At 49.5% G+C, this 21,141-nt stretch overlaps 1 protein-coding gene across 1 annotated transcript; it reads left to right on the top strand.

Moving 5' to 3' along the window:
- The first annotated feature begins 16,805 nt into the window (after positions 1 to 16,805).
- LOC120928831 (olfactory receptor 6N1-like) lies at positions 16,806 to 17,757 on the top strand. The gene has a single exon (XM_040339848.1). The coding sequence runs from the start codon at positions 16,821 to 16,823 to the stop codon at positions 17,742 to 17,744; it is 924 nt and encodes a 307-aa protein (XP_040195782.1). The 5' UTR covers positions 16,806 to 16,820; the 3' UTR covers positions 17,745 to 17,757.
- Positions 17,758 to 21,141: the final 3,384 nt, after the last annotated feature.

Consider the following 21,141-nt stretch of genomic DNA (forward strand, 5'->3'; position numbering starts at 1 on the left):
TTTTGTAAATATTTTCTTCTATCTTTTCATGTGACAACACTGAAAAAATGACACTTTGCTACAATGTTGTGTAGTGAGTGTACAGCTTGTATAACAGTGTAAATTTGCTGTCCCCTCAAAATAACTCAACACACAGCCATTAATGTCTAAACCGCTGGCGACAAAAGTCAGTACACCCCTAAGTGAAAATTTCCAAATTGGGCACAAAGTCACAAAATTTTGTGTGGCCGCCATTATTTTCCAGACTTTCCTTAACCTCCCTGGCGGTATGATTCTTTCAGAAAAAACATGCTGAAAGCGGTACCATTATTTGCAAGGAAATTTGGCGTTTTATATTGTAGGTCTGTAATTTTTAGAAATAACTCACTTAAATCTGACCAAACAAGATTCTAATAGGCATCCCAGGTATGACATTTTTTTAAAAACAAAATTATAAATTATAATATAATAAATAATTATAAATAATTATAACAAATAATAATATAATTATAATAAAAATTATTCAATAATGTAATCAAATCAAAATCACTGAAATTTGCTCAGTTGCAGAATTGTCGCTGTCATTTTTTTTTTTTTTTATGACGAATTTCCCCACAAATCGCTATCGCACAATTCTGCAAGTGATTATAATTTATTATCGCTGTTTTTTAGCTGATCTAAAACTATTTTTGACATAAAGGTACACTTTTGGTTGCTATGGACAATCTACAGTTTGCAGGGAGAAAGAACAGTTTTTATTATATAAAAGTACATGTAGGACACTGGGCAGACCACTAGGGACAAGGGGGGGGGGGGGGTGTATTTTTTACATACAGTACTGTAATCTATAAGATTACAGTATACTGTATGTAATGTGTTTGTTTACTTTTTTGAATTTGGCGCCGTTCTCCGTCCCCGTGCGTCGTAACGTCGCAGGGAACGGAGATCGGCGGCACAGGAGGACGCTGTGTGAATCGAGCGAGGTCCCGCTCGCTCACACAGCGCGGTGGCATCGCTGGATCCAGGGACAAGGTAAGTAAAAAGTGCCTGTGGATCTAGCGAGGCAAGCCCGAGTCTGATTCGGGGTTACCGCTCGCAGCAGGAAAATCTAACCCCGAGTCAGACTCGGGAATACCGCCAGGCAGGTTAACTCTCTTGGGCATGGAGTTCACCAGAGCTTCAAAGGTTGTCACTGGACTCCTCTTCCACTCCTCCATGATGACATCACGGAACTGGTGGATGTTAGAGACCTTGAGCTCCTCCACCTTCCATTTGAGGATGCCCCACAGATACTCAATAGGGTTTAGGTCTGGAGACATGCTTGGCCAGTCCATCACCTTTACCCTCAGCTTCTTTAGCAAGGCAGTGGTTGTCTTGAAGGTGTGATTTGGGCCATTATCATGTTGGAATACTACCCTGCGGCCCAGTCTCTGATTCAGTATGTCACAGTACATGTTGGCATTCAGGGTTCCCTCAATGAACTGTAGCTCCCCAGTGCCGGCAGCACTCATGCAGCCCCAGACCATGACACTCCCACCACTATGCTTGACTGTAGGCAAGACACACTTGTCTTTGTACTCCTCACCTGGTTTCCGCCACACAGGCTTGCCACCATCTGAACCAAATTAGTTTATCTTGGTCTCATCAGACCACAGGTTTGTTTGTTTGCAGGCTTTCCTGTGCATTATCTTTAGAAGAGGCTTCCTTCTGAGACAACAGCCATGCAGACCAATTTGATGCAGTGTGCGGCGTATGGTCTGAGCACTGACAAGCTGTCCACCTTCTTTGGTGGACCATGGTGAGGCCTGTTCTGAGTGGAACCCGTCCTGTTAAACAGCTGTATGGTTTTGGCTCCTGTGCTGCAGCTCAGTTTTAGGGTCTTGGCAATCTTCTTATAGCCTAGGCCATCTTTATGTAGAGCAGCAATTCTTTTTTTTTCAGATCCTCAGAGAGTTCTTTGCCACGAGGTGCCATGTTGAACTTCCAGTCACCAGTATGAGAGAGTGAGACACCTGATTAGATATTTGCCAACATGATGGATCAATTAAGATCACATTTATTCGTCAAAAATTCCAACATTTAAAACGGTACCACAGACAAAACCACACTTATAATAAAAAGAGCTCTCCATCCACCCCACAGATGCAATACATCGAATGGCTTCAAATCCAATGGTTATATCATGTGATGCAGTTTTAAAGTTTTGATAATGACAGTTTGTCCATAGGTTAGTATCAAGATATAGGTTTCAGGGGAAACTTCTGTGGATGATAAAGTTTATGGGCATGTAAAAGTACTTCACTTCATATAGGGTCACTGCCCCCAAATGTCCACAACTTTTGCTGTATACTGGTAGGTTCCTGATCATGTATATCCACAATCCATAAAGTAATAAAAATAAAAATCAAGAAAGAACGATTGAAAATGCAGCGGTCCAGAGGAGGTACACTTCTAGGCTTACTATATGTCAATCCATTAGGGGTAACATACATAAATGCCGTCCCCAGTTGTTGAGCCTAGAAAACTCCCTCGCACTGCCAAGTTAAATCTCAGCTTGGAAGTCTGACAGCACTGGCCTAATATTATAGGCCAGAGAGGCCCGGAGCAAAGACAGAACCTGCAATAGGCGCAGGGCCGGCCATGACAGGGTTAACAAAACCCTGCTCTGGTTTGGTGGGAGTGGTTAACAGGGAAGCAGAGCTAGGGGGGAGGAGAGGTGATAAATTCCTCCCCACGCTTCCCGGGTTAACACACGTGGAGAGAAGTTTAGACAGGAAGCTGCTGGGGATGCTGTGCTCTGCCAGAAATTAACAGTGAGGTAGGCCGCGGCTGGGTGATTGTATAGTTACGTGCCTGCATTAATGTCTGGGGTCGAGGCTATCCTCGCCCAGCTTAGGCAAGAGGCCGATTTCCACGGTGAGGGGTGGCTCCAGTCTACGCTGGGGGCCGCTCCTGCCGTCTGGGGACACTAGTGAGGATTCCCCCGTTCGGGGGGGTGGGCCGGGTGCCCCGCGGGCGCGCTTATCCAGGCCTCCCGACCGCTATTCCCCGGGTCCTGCCACCTGGTCCTATAGAAGGGAGGGCAGCCCCATCCGGTCCCCCTGCTAAACTGGCTCCCGCCTGCTGTCCCCTGGTCCTTCCACACGGTCCCATGGTAGTGAGGGCAGCCCCATCAGGGCCCCCTCCGTCCCCCCCCTGCAAAACGGGCTCCCGCCCGCTGTCCCCTGGTCCTTCCACACGGTCCCATAGAAGTGAGGGCAGCCCCATTCGGGCCCCCTCTGGCCCCCCCCCCCTGCAAAACGGGCTCCCGCCCGCTGTTCCCCTGGTCCTTCCACACGGTCCCATAGAAGTGAGGGCAGCCCCATCCGGGCCCCCTCGGGCCCCCCCCCCTGTTCCCCCGGGCCTTCCACCCGGTCCCATAGTAGTCAAGGCGGCCCCATCTGGGCCCCCTCGGCCCCCCCCTGCAGAACGGGCAGCGCAGCCACGAGGAGGCCACCAGTCGGGGCACGGGTCGGGGGGGGCGGCCTGGGGGCTCCTATGCGGCGGCCAAGTCCGCTCGATGTGCTGAGCATAGGGAGGCGGGCTACGACCCCGGTTGCGCACCGGAGGGCCGAGAGCCTCGGCAAAAAATGTCTGTCCCTGCTGTGGCTAGCTTTCCATCATCCGCGGCTAGCCACCTCCAATCCAGCCCTGTGGTGAGGGGGCGAGGGGGAGTGGAAGACGGCAGTGGGCAGGCGGCACCAAGAAAAGCGTCAAGGAAGTCGGTGCACGGGTCCAGGGTGCGCAGCGAGAGCGAGTCCAGCTCTGGGCCCGCGGCAGCCAGGCCCGAGTCGCCTGGTGGCCTTTTATCCAGTGAGGAGGTCCGGACTGATGACCACGCGGAGGGGGAGCTGTCCGAAGAGGAGGTCGTGCCCAGGACGGAGGTCGCAGCGTGGGAGTCGAGCCGGACGGCTGGTGGGATTGCTTCCAGACAGCCCGGTGAGTCGCTGTTGTCTTTTATTCTGCATTACACAATGTGGGGGTGTCGTTGGGGGGACGGGGGGAGGGTCCCCGTAGTCGGTTAGAGGTGCCCGCGGGGTGCAGGGGTGAGTGGGGGTAGGTCTGGCGCCCGGGGGGAACAGACAGGGGAGGAGGCAGGTTTGCAAAGGTTGTTGGCGGGTTTGGAGGTGTTGGTTGGCCAGTTGAGGGGGGGTCAGCCCCGCCGTTAGCCCGGCGGTGGCATGGGGTCCGGCGGGGGGATCCGGGGTGACGTCACCCACAGAGGCAGTCGCTGTGTCGGGGGCTGTGGTGCCCGTGGACAAGGGGCAGAGCGTGAGGGGGTGGTGGCAGGTACTGCTGGGCCGCCTACAGAAAAGAGGGATGCGGGGGTCGATTCCGCGAAGAGGGATTTGGTCCGGTTGGCGGACGCAGCAAAAGGAGAGGTGTATACATGTTATGAGGCACTGCTGGGTTCGCATTTGAAGCCGGAGGTGCGGGAAAAGATATGGAAAAGTGAATATGTGGAGATATTCACGTTGTTACCGCTTACAAAGTTTAACCTTGATAGGGTTAAGCCGGAGGAGTCCAAGAAAGAGGACGAGGAGAAGAGGAGGTATAGGCTTATACCTAGGACTTTTGCGAACTGGTCGCAGGCGTACTCTATCATGGCAAGCGTGATCGGTGAGAAAAGCCCCGAACACTGTTCGGCGCTTTTCAGATATCGGGAGGCGATTAGTGAGGCCTACCGGTGTTACGGAGGCATGGGGTGGCTCCGGTATGATGAGCAGTTCCGGCAACGCCGGGCTATTAGGCCGGATATTAGGTGGGACACTAAGGACATCTGCCTTTGGATGCGGCTTATGTCAGCCCCACGGACGTCCACGCCGTTTTTTCGGGGGGGGGGGGGGCGGTGGAACCTCTTCCCCAGGACAGTCGGCCGGAAAGAAAAAGGGGGTCTGCTGGCAGTTCAAAGAGGGAAGACGGGTCTTGCCGGTTTAAGCACGAGTGCTCCGGCTGTGGTGGCAATCGCCCCGCTTCCCGTTGTTTTAAGCAGGGCAAGGGACGTTCCGGAGACTTTGCAAGTAAGAGGGAGGACTCCGGTGTTGATGGAAAGGATGCGACCGTTTCTCGGTAGATATCCTGACAGGGCGGCCGCCCTGTCATTGGAAAGGGGCTTCTCAGTGGGCGTTGGCATTCCATGCAACTTGTCGGTGGTCCCCCCCAGTGGCTAAGAATTTGCATTCCGAGTTACAACACCTGGGAGTGGTTTTGGAGAAACTACGGAAGGAAGTGGCGCTGGGCCGTATGGGGGGCCCATTTTTATCGCCTCCTTTGGACGGGTTGGTGGTTTCCCCATTGGGGGTGGTGCATAAGAAGGAGCTGAACAAGTTCCGGCTTATTCATCATTTGTCGTTTTCAAAGGGGGGGGGTCGGTCAACGACGCCATCAGTATGGGGGACTGTACGGTGAGGTTACGGATTTGCGCAGTATTGTTGGCCACGTTGGAACACATGGCGGAGCGGTTTGGCGTGCCGCTGGCGCCCGAGAAAACGGAAGGACCGAGGTCGGTCATCCAATTCTTGGGCATCGTGATCGATTTGGAAGTGATGGAATGTAGGCTGCCGCTGGACAAGCTGGAAGGCCTCAAGGACGAGCTTTGCGAGATGGTGGGTTTGCGGAAGGTGCAACTCCGAGCGCTGCAGTCGCTCTTGGGGAAGCTGAATTTCGCGTGCCGCATTCTCCCGATGGGGAGGGTCTTTTGCAGGCGCCTCTCGGCAAGCACGGCGGGGGTCAGTTCACCTAGGCACTATGGGCGCTTGGGGAAGGAACATAGGGAAGATCGGTTGGTGTGGCATTCATTTTTGGAGTCCTTTAACGGCAGGGACTTGTAGATGTCCGGTCCGGTCAGTAACTTCGACATGGAGTTGTTCACGGATGCGGTCGGCGGTCTAGGTTTTTCGGGCATATTTTCAGGGGCAGTGGAGTGCGGGCTCTTGGCCCCAGTCCTGGTTGTAGGCGGGGTTCACGAAGAACTTGGTGCTGTTGGAACTGTTCCGGTGGTGCTGGCGGTGGAATTGTGGGGCTTGTCCTTCAGGGACCGGAAGGTGCGTTTCCATGTTGATAATCTGGGGGTGGTCCAGGTGATTAACAGAGTTACGGCGTCCTCTCCTCCGGTTATTCGGTTATTGCGGCACCTGGTGCTGCGTGGTTTGCGGATGAACATATTTGTATATGCGGTGCATTTGCCGGGGGTGGAGAATGTAGTGGCTGACGCCTTGTCTCGCTTTCAGTGGGCCGGGTTCCGGTAGTTGGTTCCGGAGGCGGAGGAGCAAGGGGTCCCCTGTCCGAAGGGGCTTGGGAGGATTCCGTTGGAATCGTCTCCGGGTGTATCAGAAAATCGGTGAGTGAGAGTACTTGGGGTGCGTATGAGAAGGTCTGGTCGGAGTGGCAGGCTCTGGTAAGTGAGGCCGAGGTGGACCCGGCCGGTCCCGAGGTCAGGGGATTGGTGATTTATTTTGTGGCCAGGAACATGGAGGCCGGTGTCTCAGTCCAGGTTGGACAAAAAGGTGGCCGGTTTGGCCTTTCTGTTTAAGTGGCAAGGGCGTCCGGACTTTACTAAGTAATTCTGTGTTCAGCAGGCTCTAAAGGGTTACAGGAAGCAAGGGCGTCGGTCGGATTCCCGGCGCCCGGTGTCGTTTGAGATTCTGCAGGGAATTAGGGGGGAGTTGGGGACATTGTGTCCATCCCGGTTTGAGGTGTTGTGGTTTCGGGCGGCTTTCGCGGTTGCGTTCTTTGGAGCCTTTCGCGTGGGGGAGTTGGTCAGCCCCTCGAAAATAGCACAGGGTGGCATGTTAGCCGGGGATGTGGTGTGGGCCCGAGGGGGGGGTCGCATTGTTGTTGCGTCAGTCCAAGACGGATCAGAAAGGGAAGGGCAAGGTGGTGCGAGTGTTCCCTATTGAGGGGTCGGAGTTGTGCCCAGTTAGGGTGGTGCAGGAATTTTTTGGACGTGCGGCCAAAGTTGGGCGGATCAATTTTGCTGCATGAGGATGGGACAGTTTTGTCGCAGTATCAATTTGTGACGGTGTTCAGAAAGTCTGGGGGGCTTTGGGCCTTGTGGCGAATGAGTTCTCGGCGCATTCTATTCGGATTGGGGCCGCAACGGAGGCGGCACGTAGTGGTTTGGATGATGACATGGTGAAGATGATCGGCAGATGGGAGTCTAGGAGGTTTCGATTATAGGTTAGACCTCAGCTCATGGTAATGGTTGGGGCGAGCGGTGGTGCGGGCCAATAGGGATAGCCCAACAAAGTCTAGGGGGTCACCTCCAATGTTGGTAGGGGGTGGGCCGGGTTTTTGGTAAAGGTACAGTTTGTTGGTAGGGGATGGGAGCGTCTCCTGGGGGCCTTGTGTGATGGATTTCTTGATTACTCTCTTACAGGGGCGGGACAAGGACGGGTCTGGATAATGGGCCACTCCTTCGTTCATTGGGGGGTATGAGAGCGGACATGCGACCGGACGGTCGCCGGCTGGGTGTCTCAAGACAGGAGGCAATGGTGCGGTGGTTGGGGTTCCCGGGGATGTTGTGGAGTAGGGTGGTGCCGGAAGTGCACAAGTTTGGCACGGTTGGATCGTCAGCCGGATGTTTTGTTGATACATGCGGAGGGCAACGACCTTGGGGTTCGTACCATGTTGGATGTCGCGCGGGACATCTAGTTCAAAATTTTAAGGATTCGCATGTCCTGCCCGGAAACGGTAGTGATATGGTCAGACATTGTGGGCAGGTCATCAAGGCAGATGGCCAGATCGTGGGAAGGCGTGAACAGGGCCAGGAGGAAGATCAATCGGGAGGTGGCTAAGTTCGTAATCGGGAATGGCGGGTTGGTGGTTAGACACCCTGAATTGTAAGTGGATACGGGGAGGTATCTACGGAGAGATGGCGTACATTTGACGGAGGTGGGGATTGATATGTAGGTGTTGGGCCTACAAGACGGCGTCCAGCGAGGATTGAGGGTGTGGTGGTGCGCCCAAAGGTAAGGAGTTACCTTTGGGTGCTGGTGGCGGGTGTTTTGGACTTTGCAGGAGAAGAAAGTACCCTAAAGTGGATGCCATTACCCAGAGGTGGTATGGGTTCTGAAGGGGCGGTTAGTCCAGTCTACCAAGGTGTAGCTGGAAAGTTGGTTAATGGGGGGCACTGCGGTCAGTTGGTCGTCTCTGAGTCAGTTTGTCGGCTTGAGGCCTAAGACCAGAGTTAGGTACCGCAGTGCTCAAAAGGTTTAAAATGGTTACAAGTGGTGTTAATGTGCCTGCAAAGTCCAGCACCAGTAGTGTTAAAATTGTATCTTAGGTATACATATGTTTATGTGTGGGAAAATGTTATTTAATGTTATTTAATATTTTAAAAGGTTATTTAAAATAAATGGAGGCTGCTACGGCCAGTTTTTTACTCCAAAGATTACAGTAGTGGTCTCAGTTATTTATTAAAGGTAAAGGTTGAGTAAAAATGTGGGTCTTAGCAGATAAGGGTAATTTATGTTATACCATAGTCATGGATTCAAGAAGCAATTGCGCCTGTGTAACCATAGGTTACACAGCGCAATTGCTTACTTGCCCCGGCGTAACGAATGCTCCTGATTCAGGAACCTCGTTACGCCGACTGCAGCCTAAGATATGCGCGGCATAAGGCTCTTATGCCCGCATATCTTAGGCTGCATTCTTGCGATGGCCGGTAGGTGGCGTTCCCGTTGTGCTCAGCGTATAGTATGCAAATTGCATACTAACGCCGATTCACAACGTTGCGCGAGCCCTGCGTACGCATTTTACGTAGTTTCCGTACGGCGGTTTTCGCGTAAGGCTGCCCCTGCTATTAGCAGGCGTAGCCAATGTTACGTATACCCGTCGTTCCCGCGTCGCGAAATTTGAAATTTACATACTTTGCGTAAGTGAATCGTGAATGGCGCTGGACGCCATTCACGTTCACTTTGAAGCAAATGACGTCCTTGCGACGTCATTTGCCGCAATGCACGTCGGGAAAGTTTCCCGACGGAGCATGCGCTCTACGATCGGCGCGGGAACGCGCCTAATTTAAATGATTCCCGCCCCCTACGGGATCATTTAAATTACGCACGCTTACGCCGGGCATTTTGCCGGCGCGCCCGTGCAATTTACGGAGCTTCTGCTCCGTGAATCGAGGGAAGCGCAAAAAAATTGCGGGGGCGCAGGGCAAAAACATTGCCCTGCGCCTCCATAAAAAAAGCGCAATTGTTACTGAATCCGGGCCACTGTCTATAGTCCAGTGGCGGTTCGTCCATAGAGGGCGCTGGAGCGCCGCCCCCTCTGGCTCCGCACTGCCACTGACTAATAACATTGCATTGCATGAATCTATGTTATTGTCACCGCTGCCGCTGGTCTATTCAGATGGCCGGACCTAGAGCGCCGGCCACCTGAATAACGGCAGCTGGTTGGCTGTACGGAAGTGGCTATCGTTCTGGCTATCGGTAACCTGATTGGCTAAAGCGTCATCGAGGGCGGGAGAAGACATCAAGGGACGTGGATGGCTGACTCCAGTAAAGGTAAGTGCCGGGCGGGGGGGGGGACATTTTACAGGGCACAGCGGCGACGAAGGGCACAGTGACATCAATAGGCACAGTGGTGACAATGGGGACAATTGGCACAGCGACATGAATGGGCACAGTGACGACAATTTGGCACAGTGGGGGGATAATGGGCACAGTGGGGACAATTGGCACAGCAGCATGAATGGGCACAGTGGTGACAATTTGACACAGTGGCGACAATTAAAGGGCACAGTGACATCAATGGGCACAGTGGCGACAATTAAAGGGCACAGTGGTGACAATTGGCACAGTGGCGACAATTGTTGGCACAGTGGCTGTGTTTGATGGCATGGCACAGTGGCTGTGTTTGATGGCATGGCACAGTGGTGACAATTGATGGCACAGTGGCTGCGTTTGATGGCATGGCACAGTGGCTGCGTTTGATGGCATGGCACAGTGGCTGCATTTGATGGCATTGCACAGTGGTGCGAATTGATGGCACAGTGGCTGCGTTTGATGGCATGGCACAGTGGCTGCGTTTGATGGCATGGCACAGTGGCTGCGTTTGATGGCATGGCACAGTGGCTGCGTTTGATGGCATGGCACAGTGACTGCATTTGATGGCATGGCACAGTGGTGACAATTGATGGCACAGTGGCTGCATTTGATGGGCACAGTGAGGCTGCAATTTTTTTTTTTTCTTTTGCGCCCCCCCAAAAATTTTGAGCACCAGCCGCCACTGCTATAGTCAGTACAAGGTTACTGAAAAGTATGAGATTATTCGAAACAGAGAGAAAAGATTCGACATTATAGAGACACGAAGATTCGACAAAGCAGCTAAAAACATACGACCGCCGCGAGCGGACATTTATGGTCAAATGCTCCGCCCATAGGCTATAGAAGAATTTGAATGTTGGTTGACTAGTAATAATAATTAATAAATATAATTATTACTAGTAGGGTTGTCCCGATACCGATACTAGTATCGGTATCGGGACCGATTCTGAGTTTTTAGCGGGAGTACTCGTACTCCCGCAAATACCCCCGATACCCAAATAGAATACTTCCGCCGCCGCCGCCGCCGTCACGCTGCATTCCCGCCGCCGTTCGCCGCATCCCGGCTACCGCCAACTGTGTAATACGCGCCGGGAACATTACAGCTTTGAATAGCTGTAATGATTCGCACCGCGCATAGACACTCCCCCTTGCTCGGGTGAACTGTCCAATCCCGAGCGAGGGGGAGTGTCTATACGCAGCGCGGCACCAATCATTACAGCTATTCTAAGCTGTAATGTTCCCGGCGCGTATTACACAGTTGGCGGTAGCCCAATGTCTTTCCTCTTCTTGGGCTTCCCCAGTGATAGCAGAGGTTACATCAGAGGGGGCAGGGTCACGTGACGGGTGTCCCTGCCTCCTCTATATAAGAAATGTCACAGCTGCAGCGCGTCATTCCGCTGGGCTGTGTCCGGCGATGAGGAGGTCGGGGATGCTGCGCTCCGGATGGATCTTCTCAGCGCTGGATCAGAGAACACCTGGCCGTCGCAGGATCTTCTCATCGCGGGAGATCAGGACAACGCTGGAAGCTGGGAACGAGTGTTTTTTTTTTTTTTTTAATAAAGGACTTTATTCTAAGGTGTCAGTGTGTTTTTTTACAATACTTTACACTTCCTTCGTGAAATGGTAGAGGTACAGTGTACCCCATTACCATTTCACACAGGGGGGGGGTCAGGATCTGGGGGTCCCCTTTGTTAAAGGGGTCTTCCAGATTCTGATAAGCCTCCCGCCCGCATACCCCCACAACCACCGGGCAAGGGTTGTGGGGATGAGACCCTTGTCCCCATCAACATGTGGACATCCTCCCCATGTTGAGGTCATGTGGCCTGGTGCGGTTCAGGAGGGGGGGGGGCGCACTCTGTCCCCCCCTCTTTTCTGCGGCCGGCCAGGTCAACGTGCTCGGATAACGGGTCTGGTTATGGATATTTAGGGGGAACCGCACGTCATTTTTGTTTTAAATTGACGGCGGGGTTCCCCTGAATATCCATACCAGACCTAAAGGGTCTGGTTATTGAATTTGCGGGGACCTCCGTTCGGGTTCGCTCAACCCTAGTAATAAAAATTCGGGTACGATTTATCGCACAGTCATCCGATTTAGTACGATTTAGATTGACCACAATATAAAAAAAATCGGACACGATTTTAATACGCTTTCAAATCAGGACCAAAAATCGTGGTCAAACACGATTTTTGATGCGATTTTAAATCGTATCAAATCTGATGCGGATCAAATCGGATGCACTTGGGGACCTAAATTAATGAATGGAAGTGAATGGATACGTTTTGCCATACAGATTTGTACGATTTTAAAGCTAAAATCGTGAGAACAAGTAGGATGACAAAATCGTGGTGTGAATGCACCCTAAGCGGGATATGGGGGGAGACATGGCTGCATAATGGGGGGAGACATGGCTGGATAATGGGGGGGAGACATGGCTGGATAATGGGGGGAGACATGGCTGCATAATGGGGGGAGACATGGCTGGATAATGGGGGGAGACATGGCTGGATAATGGGGGGAGACATGGCTGCATAATGGGGGGAGACATGGCTGGATAATGGGGGGAGACATGGCTGCATAATGGGGGAGACATGGCTGGATAATGGGGGGAGACATGGCTGGATAATGGGGGGAGACATGGCTGGATAATGGGGGGAGACATGGCTGGATAATGGGGGGAGACATGGCTGGATAATGGGGGGAGACATGGCTGGATAATGGGGGGAGACATGGCTGGATAATGGGGGGAGACATGGTTGGATAATGGGGGGGAGACATGGCTGGATAATGGGGGGAGACATGGCTGGATAATGGGGGGGAGACATGGCTGGATAATGGGGGGAGACATGGCTGGATAATGGGGGGAGACATGGCTGGATAATGGGGGGAGACATGGCTGGATAATGGGGGGAGACATGGCTGGATAATGGGGGGAGACATGGCTGGATAATGGGGGGAGACATGGTTGGATAATGGGGGGGAGACATGGCTGGATAATGGGGGGAGACATGGCTGGATAATGGGGGGAGACATGGCTGGATAATGGGGGGAGACATGGCTGGATAATGGGGGGAGACATGGCTGGATAATGGGGGGAGACATGGCTGGATAATGGGGGGGACATGGCTGCATCTGTGGGGAGACATGGCTGCATCTGTGGGGGGACATGGCTGCATTTGGGGACACATTTAAAAAAAGTATCGGTATTCGGTATCGGTGAGTACTTGAAAAAAAGTATCGGTACTTGTACTCGGTCCTAAAAAAGTGGTATCGGGACAACCCTAATTACTAGTGTCATACAACATTAGAATTCTACTATAGCTTGTGGGCAGAGTATTTGACCGGAAATGTACGATTGCGGCGTTGTACAGTTTAGCTGCTTATTCGAATCTTCTTAGAACATTCGACAGACATAAGTCTTCAAATGACAGATTCAACCTTAACTAATTCGGATTTTAGGACGAATGCATTTTTTTTAACTAAACAAAATAAATGAAAAATAATTTTGGGAATAACTAAATACATAAGGAGGGGGGAAAAGAAACGGAATAAATGTGTGATATTGAAAAGATTATGTTATATGTGCAATAAGAAAAGATAATTTTATGGCTTAATATGGATGTAAGAAAATTAATAAAGAATATGCAAAAAAAAATACAAAATACATAAATTTTTTGGACGAAAACAAAATTCCAAAACAAAATTTTCCTTGCAGACACATGTAATCCACATTCCGAGATCATAAATCCATTGGCATGAGGTGATATACTTATCGGAATCTGCTGTCCATGGGACATTCCTCAGACAATATGAGATTTGGATATAAAGTTTCCCCATCTTGAAAGTATCCATGAATGCAGCCCCACCATTGCCATGAATGCAGCCTCACCTTTGCCATGAATGCAGCCTCACCTTTGCCATGAATGCAGCCTCATCATTTACATGAATGCAGCCCTCTAAATACACGATGCTCGGGATTCGTTGGGGACTACAAAAGAGATATATATCCAAATTACCAGTGGGGCCTCATTAAACCGGAACGCGGGCCGCAATTGGCCCCCGGGCCAGACTTTGGACATGGCTGCTCTAGGGTCTCTGTTTTCAGAAAATATTAAATATTTTTGGCGGTTGTAAGGCCCCGTACACACGGCCGAGGAACTCGACGTGCCAAGCACGTCGAGTTCCTCGTCGAGTTCTGGGATGAAGCCGCCGAGGAGCTCGGCGGGCCGCCTTCTCCCATAGAACAACGAGAAAATAGAGAACATGTTCTCTATTTTCTCGTCGAGCTCCTCGGCGGCTCCATCGAGCCAAAACTGTACAGACGACAGAGTTTCTCGGCAGAATCCGGATTTTGACCGAGTTTCTCTGTGAATTCTGCCGAGAAACTCTGTCGTGTGTACGGGGCCTAAGAAATCTTCAGTCCTACAATGATTTAAAACAAAAAAAAGACTCTGGCAGCTAAAGTGTGTTTTAAAAGAACCTCACGCCTATGGGTTTGTACACTGTGACATAAAAAATACTAAAGAAGCTGCTCCCCAATAGTGTATAGACTATATAGTATAGCCTATACTAGGTGTAGTGAGAAAAAATGGGTAAAAGGGCGCATATCCAAAAACATCCCGAAGTGCTCAGGAGGATGTCCTACCCACCAGAAGACCACGGCCCCTTTAGCTAAAAAGAGGGTCGATTCATGATGACGTTGTAAGACGAACTGTAAGTCGAGTCGCATTTCCAGTCATGTCCGGGTCCCTGGCTTCCGGTTTTTGATACTCAGCAGTGAAACGCACGCCGACCTATGAGCGCAAGGTGGGCAGCGGTGGAAAATATATGGCACTGCAATGCACCAATACATGTAAGTGCTTTGCCGTATGATATGGCAATGTGTACAACACTCTTTAACATGTAGGCATGAACGGGCCCTTAACTGGTTAAGGACCTTGCCTCTTTTTGCAATACGGCACTGCGTTGCTTTAACTGACAATTGCACATGTCGTGCGACGTGGCTCCCAAACAAAATTACGTCCTTTTTTTTCCCACAAATAGAGCTTTCTTTTTGGTGGTATTTGATCATCTCTGCGCTTTTTATTTTTTGCGCTATAAACAAAAATAGAGCGACAATTTTGCAAAAAAATGCAGTATTTTTAACTTTTTGCAAAAATAAATATCCCCAAAAAAGATATAAAAAAACATTATTTTTCCTCAGTTTAGGCCGATAAGTATTCTACATATTTTTGGTAAAAAAAATAGCAATAAGCGTTTATCGATTGGTTTGCGCGAAATTTATAGCGTTTACAAAATATTGGACAGTTTTATGGCATTTTTATTAATAATTTTTTTTTTTACTACTTAAGCCCCGGACCATTATGCAGCTTAAAGACCAGGCCACTTTTTGCGATTCGGCATTGTGTCGATTTAACTGACAATTGCGCGGTCGACCAATGACAATGGTCCCAAAAATGTGTCAAAAGTGTCCGATGTGTCCGCCATAATGTCGCAGTCACGATAAAAATTGCTGATCGCCGCCATTACTAGAAAAAATGTAATTATTAATAAAAATGCAATAAAACTATCCACTATTTGGTAGATGCTATAAATTTTGCGCGAACCAATTAATAAACGCTTACGTATCAGCCTAAACTGAGGAAAAAAAAGTTTTTTTATATATTTTTGGGGGATATTTATTATAGCAAAAAGTAAAAAATATTGATTTTCTTTTAAAATTGTCGCTCTATTTTTGTTTATAGCGCAAAAAATAAAAACCGCAGAGGTGATCAAATACCACCAAAAGAAAGCTCTATTTGTGGGAAAAAAAGGACGCCAATTTTGTTTGGGAGCCACGTCGCACGACCGCGCAATTGTCAGTTAAATTGACACAATGCCGAATCGCAAAAAGTGGCCTGGTCTTTAAGCTGCATAATGGTCCGGGGCTTAAGTGGTTAATCTGTGTCCACTCTATATGGGATGCAAAACATTCAGCGTGGTATGTTTTTGGGCAGGGCTTCACCCATGGCTGGACCACTCTGAGAAGAAGCAGTAAACAACACAAAGGGAGAGCTCCACCGTGCGTGTAGCTTTAATGCCACAATGCCCCAACTGTCATTAACCGATTGCCTGGAGCCTCAACAGCAGCTTATTTTTGGTCTCGGTCCTGTAGCAGATTCCTCCCCATCTCCATACAGAATGAAACATAAGGTCCATGTACTATGAAATAAATTGACCCATTTTAACCACTTGCTTACTGGGCATTTACAGTAAACCCCCTTCCTGCCCAGGCCATTTTCCAGCTTTCAGCACTCTCACACTTTGAATGACAATTGCGCCGTCATGCAACACTGTAACCATATGAAATTTTTATAATTTTTTTCACACTAATAGAGATTTATTTTCATGGCATTTAATCACCTTTGCATTTTTTGCTAAACAAACAAAAAAAAAGACACGAAAATGTTGAAAAAACAAAACAAACAAAAGTTTTTCATATTTTGTTCATTTTTTCTTTTTGCAAACGGGTATTTTTTCTCCTTCACTGATGGCCACTAATGAGGTGGCACTGATGGGCACTGATAGGCTGCACTGATTTGCACTGATTATGCAGCACTGATGGACATTGATAGGTGGCATTGTTGGGCACTGATAGGTGGCACTGATGAGGATGCACTAATGAGGCTGCACTGATGGGTGGCACAGATGGGCACTGGTAGGTGGCACTGATGGGCACTGATAGGTGGCACAGAGGGGTGGCATTGATAGGGAGCACTGATGTGCACTGATAGGTGGCACTGATGGGCACTGATGATGCAGCACTGGTGGGCACTAATCAGGAGGCACTGATGGGTGGCACTGATAGGTGGCATGGGTGGGTGGCACTGATAGGGAGCACTGATTGGCAGCACTGATGGGCACTGATTGATGGCACTGGTGGGCATTGATTTGCAGCACTGGTTGGCACTTAGGGGACCGATGTCCCGCTAACAGAAGCCCGTTACTGGCTTTATTCTTTTCTTCATGCTGACAGCTGATCACGTGGTAAAGGGCCCGCTGTGATTGGCCCTTTACCCTGCTCTGTGATCAGCTGAGTCCGAAGATTGAGAGACATGAACGCCCTCACGGCATTTGAGGTCCGCGTTGTAGCCGTCTTCCAGCTATAGCGCGGACCTCAAGTGGTTAAACAAAACAAGTTACAAAGTTAATGTATTTATGTTCATCTTGTTCTTATGTAGGTGAATTCAGAATTTCCTCGTGCTGTGGATTCCATGAATGTCTCTACAAAATCGGTGACAGAGTTTATCATTTTTGGCTTTCCAAGTCTTCAAAGTCTCAATACTCTTCTTTTTTGTGTTTTTCTCTTTATCTACCTTTTCACTGTCACCGGAAATGGCATCATATTTCTCCTCATTATTCTGGACCAAAAACTTCACACTCCAATGTATTTCTTTGTCAGCAACCTCTCGTTCTTGGACATGAGTTCCACCACCATGACCATCCCCAAGATGCTTGCCAAGTTCTCAGTGCAGAATGATGTCATCTCTTTTGTGGGCTGCTTCCTCCAGATGTATTTCTTTGTCGTTTGTCAAGCGGCCGCATGTTTTCTCCTGACCGCCATGGCCTATGATCGCTATGTGGCCATTTGTTCTCCCCTCCATTATCATAACATCATGGTCAGACATGTATATATCATCCTAGCTATGACATCATGGATACTGGGCTTTGCAAGTCCAATTGCAATGATCATCCTGTCTTTTAGGTTGCCTTTTTGTGGCTCAAATATCATTCACCATTATTACTGTGATCACCCACCATTGCTTCAGTTAGCTTGTGCTGACACCTCACTCAATGTGGCAGTAGGTTCCTCTCTTAGCGCCATTATACTCTTGGTAAGCTTCTCTATAATTGTGATGTCCTATGTTCAAATTATCAGGTCTGTGCTCAAGATAGCATCAGCCAAAGGACGTAGAAAAACATTTTCCACTTGTGCTTCCCATTTTGTGGTGGTGAATATGTTCTTCTTGCCTTTGATCTTCATGTATGTTCGGCCAACTGCTTCTTACTCCGCCGACGTTGACTCCCTACTGGCTATGTTCTACACAGTATTGACACCTATGCTAAACCCAGTTGTATATAGCTTACGCAATAAAGATATCAAGGATGCATATAGAAAAAAAGTATGTTGTACCTAAATTATATGTCAAAGAAACAAGTCAAAACAATTGAAGTATACTGTATGTTTCCTAAGAGATTTGGTTTGTTAATATTAAAGTTCATATAAGCAATATTTCAAGCAGACTCTTTAGTTTGGTGATATACTTCTAAGCACTAAGGCCCCTTTCAAACTGGGGCGGAAGGGTGGGGTGGCGGTAAAAATAGCGGCGCTATACCGTTGGAATTGTGGCAGCATTCGGCCACTAGCGTCGGTTTTAACCCCCGCTAGCGGCCGAAAAAGGGTTAATACCACCCACAATGCGCCTCCACAGAGGCGCATTGCCGTGGTTTCCCATTGCTTTCAATGGGAAGGAGCGGTGGAGGAGCAGTAAACACACCGCTCCAGGGCGTGGCCAGGATGGAGGACTGAGCGGACGTGTCTCGAGAGCTCTCCTGGAGTGTGATCCGATTAACTTATCCGTTTCAAGTGACTGAGTGGATCGAAGGGATCCTGGCACCTCTGAATGCCTTCTAAATCCTCTGGGAGTCAGAAGAGGAGCAGGCGGATAAAATTCCACCCGTGTGACTCTGTGGAGGTTACCATGATCTCCTGCAACCTGAGGCCTACTGTGCGCCTTTGCAATATGGCCTCCCAGACTGACCACGATGAGGACTCTCCCCGGCGCCTCCGGGTATACCGGAGGTTATGGCAGCTATTACCTCCTGCCAGACTGCTCTCACCTCTAAGATCGAGGAGGTGCATTTGGATGTGGGCCTGATTCATCAGGACAAGATCCGTTCCCGGGTGGCTGAAACTGAGCAGCGGATTGGAACCATGGAGGATACAGTGACTGATCATGCGGCCTCGATCCGGGCCTTGCAAACTAAGGTTTGTGTGCTGGAGTATCGGCGGAAGATGCCAAAAATAGAAGTTGCCGGAATAATCTTCAGATCGTAGGCCTCCCAGAGGGGGTCGAGGGTCGATCCCCTGCCATGTTCACAGAGGAATTCCCACGCTCTCTGTTGCCGGCGGCCTGACTCTACCCCCGTACTTTGCTGTGGAACGGGCTCATCGTGTTCCTCCCAAGCCCGGACCGGAGGGAGCCCCACCCCGTACGTTCATCTTGCGGCTGCTTAACTTTCGGGACCGAGATGAGCTGCTTAGGGCTGCTCGTGCGGCCGGAGAGTTACCACAATGGCAGGCTTCTGATGTTCCCCGAATACATGGTGGAAACCCAACGACAGCGCCGGTCATTTGATGGTGTTAAGGCTGCACTATGCTCCAAGGGCATCAAATACAGCGTACAGTTCCTGGCTAAGTTGCGGGTGGTGGATAGAGAGACTGTCCGCTTTTTTACTCCCCCCAAAGACGCTGCGGCCTGGCTGGAAGCGCTGATGCCATAATATTGTGGTTCCTGCCGCGTGTTGCTGTGTACTTTCCGTGGAAGGTCGCTGGTTGTTGCTGCGGTGTGGGTGAGCGTGTCTATGTCCTTTACCGACCCCCCTGAATCCCCCCCCCTTTTTCCTGTCTCACTGTGCAGAGGACGGTGATGCTGCCCACCATATTGTCGTGGGCTCCCCGGCTCACTGTGACACCTGCTTACCATGCCTACCCAGATGACTGTTTGCTCTTCTCCCTCATGATTCGGCTCCTGCTGGATATTGTGCATTTTTGTGTTCTCTCTTCTGAATTTTTTTTTCTTTTGCTACCTATTGTCATTATTTTTTGTTCACTCGGAGGCTGCCTTCCTGCAACTGACTCTAAGCGTGTGCCCCTGCTCAGTCAGGTGAAAGTAGTTTTCTTACACATTTTACTCCCCTCGAGGGGTTCTGAGACTGACTTTTAGTGTTACCCTCCACAGGCCCCTGTTTTTTGTTTTGTTTTTAAGGCGATGAATGGGTTACGTCCTGTTCTTTTTTTTTTTTTCACTTCAGACTTTAACCATTATCGAGAGAAGGTAGCGAGCCTTGCCCGCCATTCATTTGCCCGCCATATCTCATTCATGGTTTCGCATCATATGTGGAAGCTTTTGTATGTGGGAATTTTTTTTTTTTTTATCCAAAAGAAACAAGTATATATTTTGTTTACTTTAACACATTTTTTAAACTTCTCTATCTTTGTTCTTGTGACCCTTCCGCCCCCCCACTTTCCTCCCCCCCCTCTTCCCTCCCCCTGGACCTCCAGTTGCCTTTCTGTATCTTCTGATTATTCTTATATTCTATATTATTACCTTTCTTATGTTATATCTAACCTTAAAGTTCAAAGAATCTAACAAGGTCCTATGCCCTATGCCCCCATTAGCTCCGCAAATACCATGGAATGTTTAAACTCCAACCACTTAGACCAGGTCTTTTCATATTCCGCCAAGCCATCTATGTCACTTAACCTTAAAAATTCTAAGTTTTGAATGGAATTTATTTTATTGCACCATTCTTTAATGGGAGGACTTTCCCTATCTTGCCAGTGACTGGCTATCAGGCTTTAGGCAGCTGTTAGAAGATGAGGTAGTAGACTTTTCTGATATTGTTTCATAGGTAATCTAATCCTCTGATGCAAGCATCCCCAGGGGTCATCTGGAATCTCTATGTCTGTTACTTCGGTAATTAACTGTCTAATCCTTCTCCAAAACCCTTTAATTTTTGGACATTGCCACCATATATGCGCCATATCCTGTTCTGGTAACACGTCCCAGACCTGAGGGTATAGTTCTGGACTAAGGGTGTTATGGGACTCAAGTGCACCTCTCCTTTTAATGGTGCATGGGGTGGGGGGTGGGGATGGTTGGCCGTTGCTGATAGGGGTTGTTGTTGCTTATTGTTTTTATGTTTTTTTCTTCCCTTTTTACTGTTCTCAAGGTTATGTTGGTCTATTGGACAAGCTGTATGTCTCTATTGGCGTCTATGTGGGTGTGACGCTATGTTTGTGAGATGGCGCACTGGTGGCTTCTGCTGCACCCGGGAGAGCGTCTTGCTCCCCCTGGTCCAGAGAACCTGGGGGGGGGGCTTGTTGGCCTGCGTCTTGACTTTTCTTACACTACCCTTGATATGGATAAGTGCTTGATTGTATCCTGGAACGCGCGGGGGCTCAATTCGGCCGTTATGCGTTCCTTGGTACTCAACTACTTGCGGAAGCTCCACCCACAAATTTGTATCTTGCAAGAGATGCATCTAATGGGCTCGAGGGTCCTGAGTTTGAAGAGGGCCTGGGTTGGTGCTCACTATCATGCACCCTACTCAAATTATGCTAGAGGTGTGAGTATTTTGGTGCACAGGTCCTTGCCCTTTCAGCTCATCAATGTCAAGTTGGACCCTAGAGGTCGGTACGTTATCTTGCATGCTCTGATTTCCGACATCCCGTTTGTGATCGTGGGGATCTATTTACCCCCCCTGTTGATATTGATGTGCTACATGTACTAATGCAGCAGGTTACGATGT

The sequence above is a fragment of the Rana temporaria genome, chromosome 2 (assembly GCF_905171775.1).
Source record: "Rana temporaria chromosome 2, aRanTem1.1, whole genome shotgun sequence".
Lineage (NCBI taxonomy): Eukaryota > Metazoa > Chordata > Amphibia > Anura > Ranidae > Rana > Rana temporaria.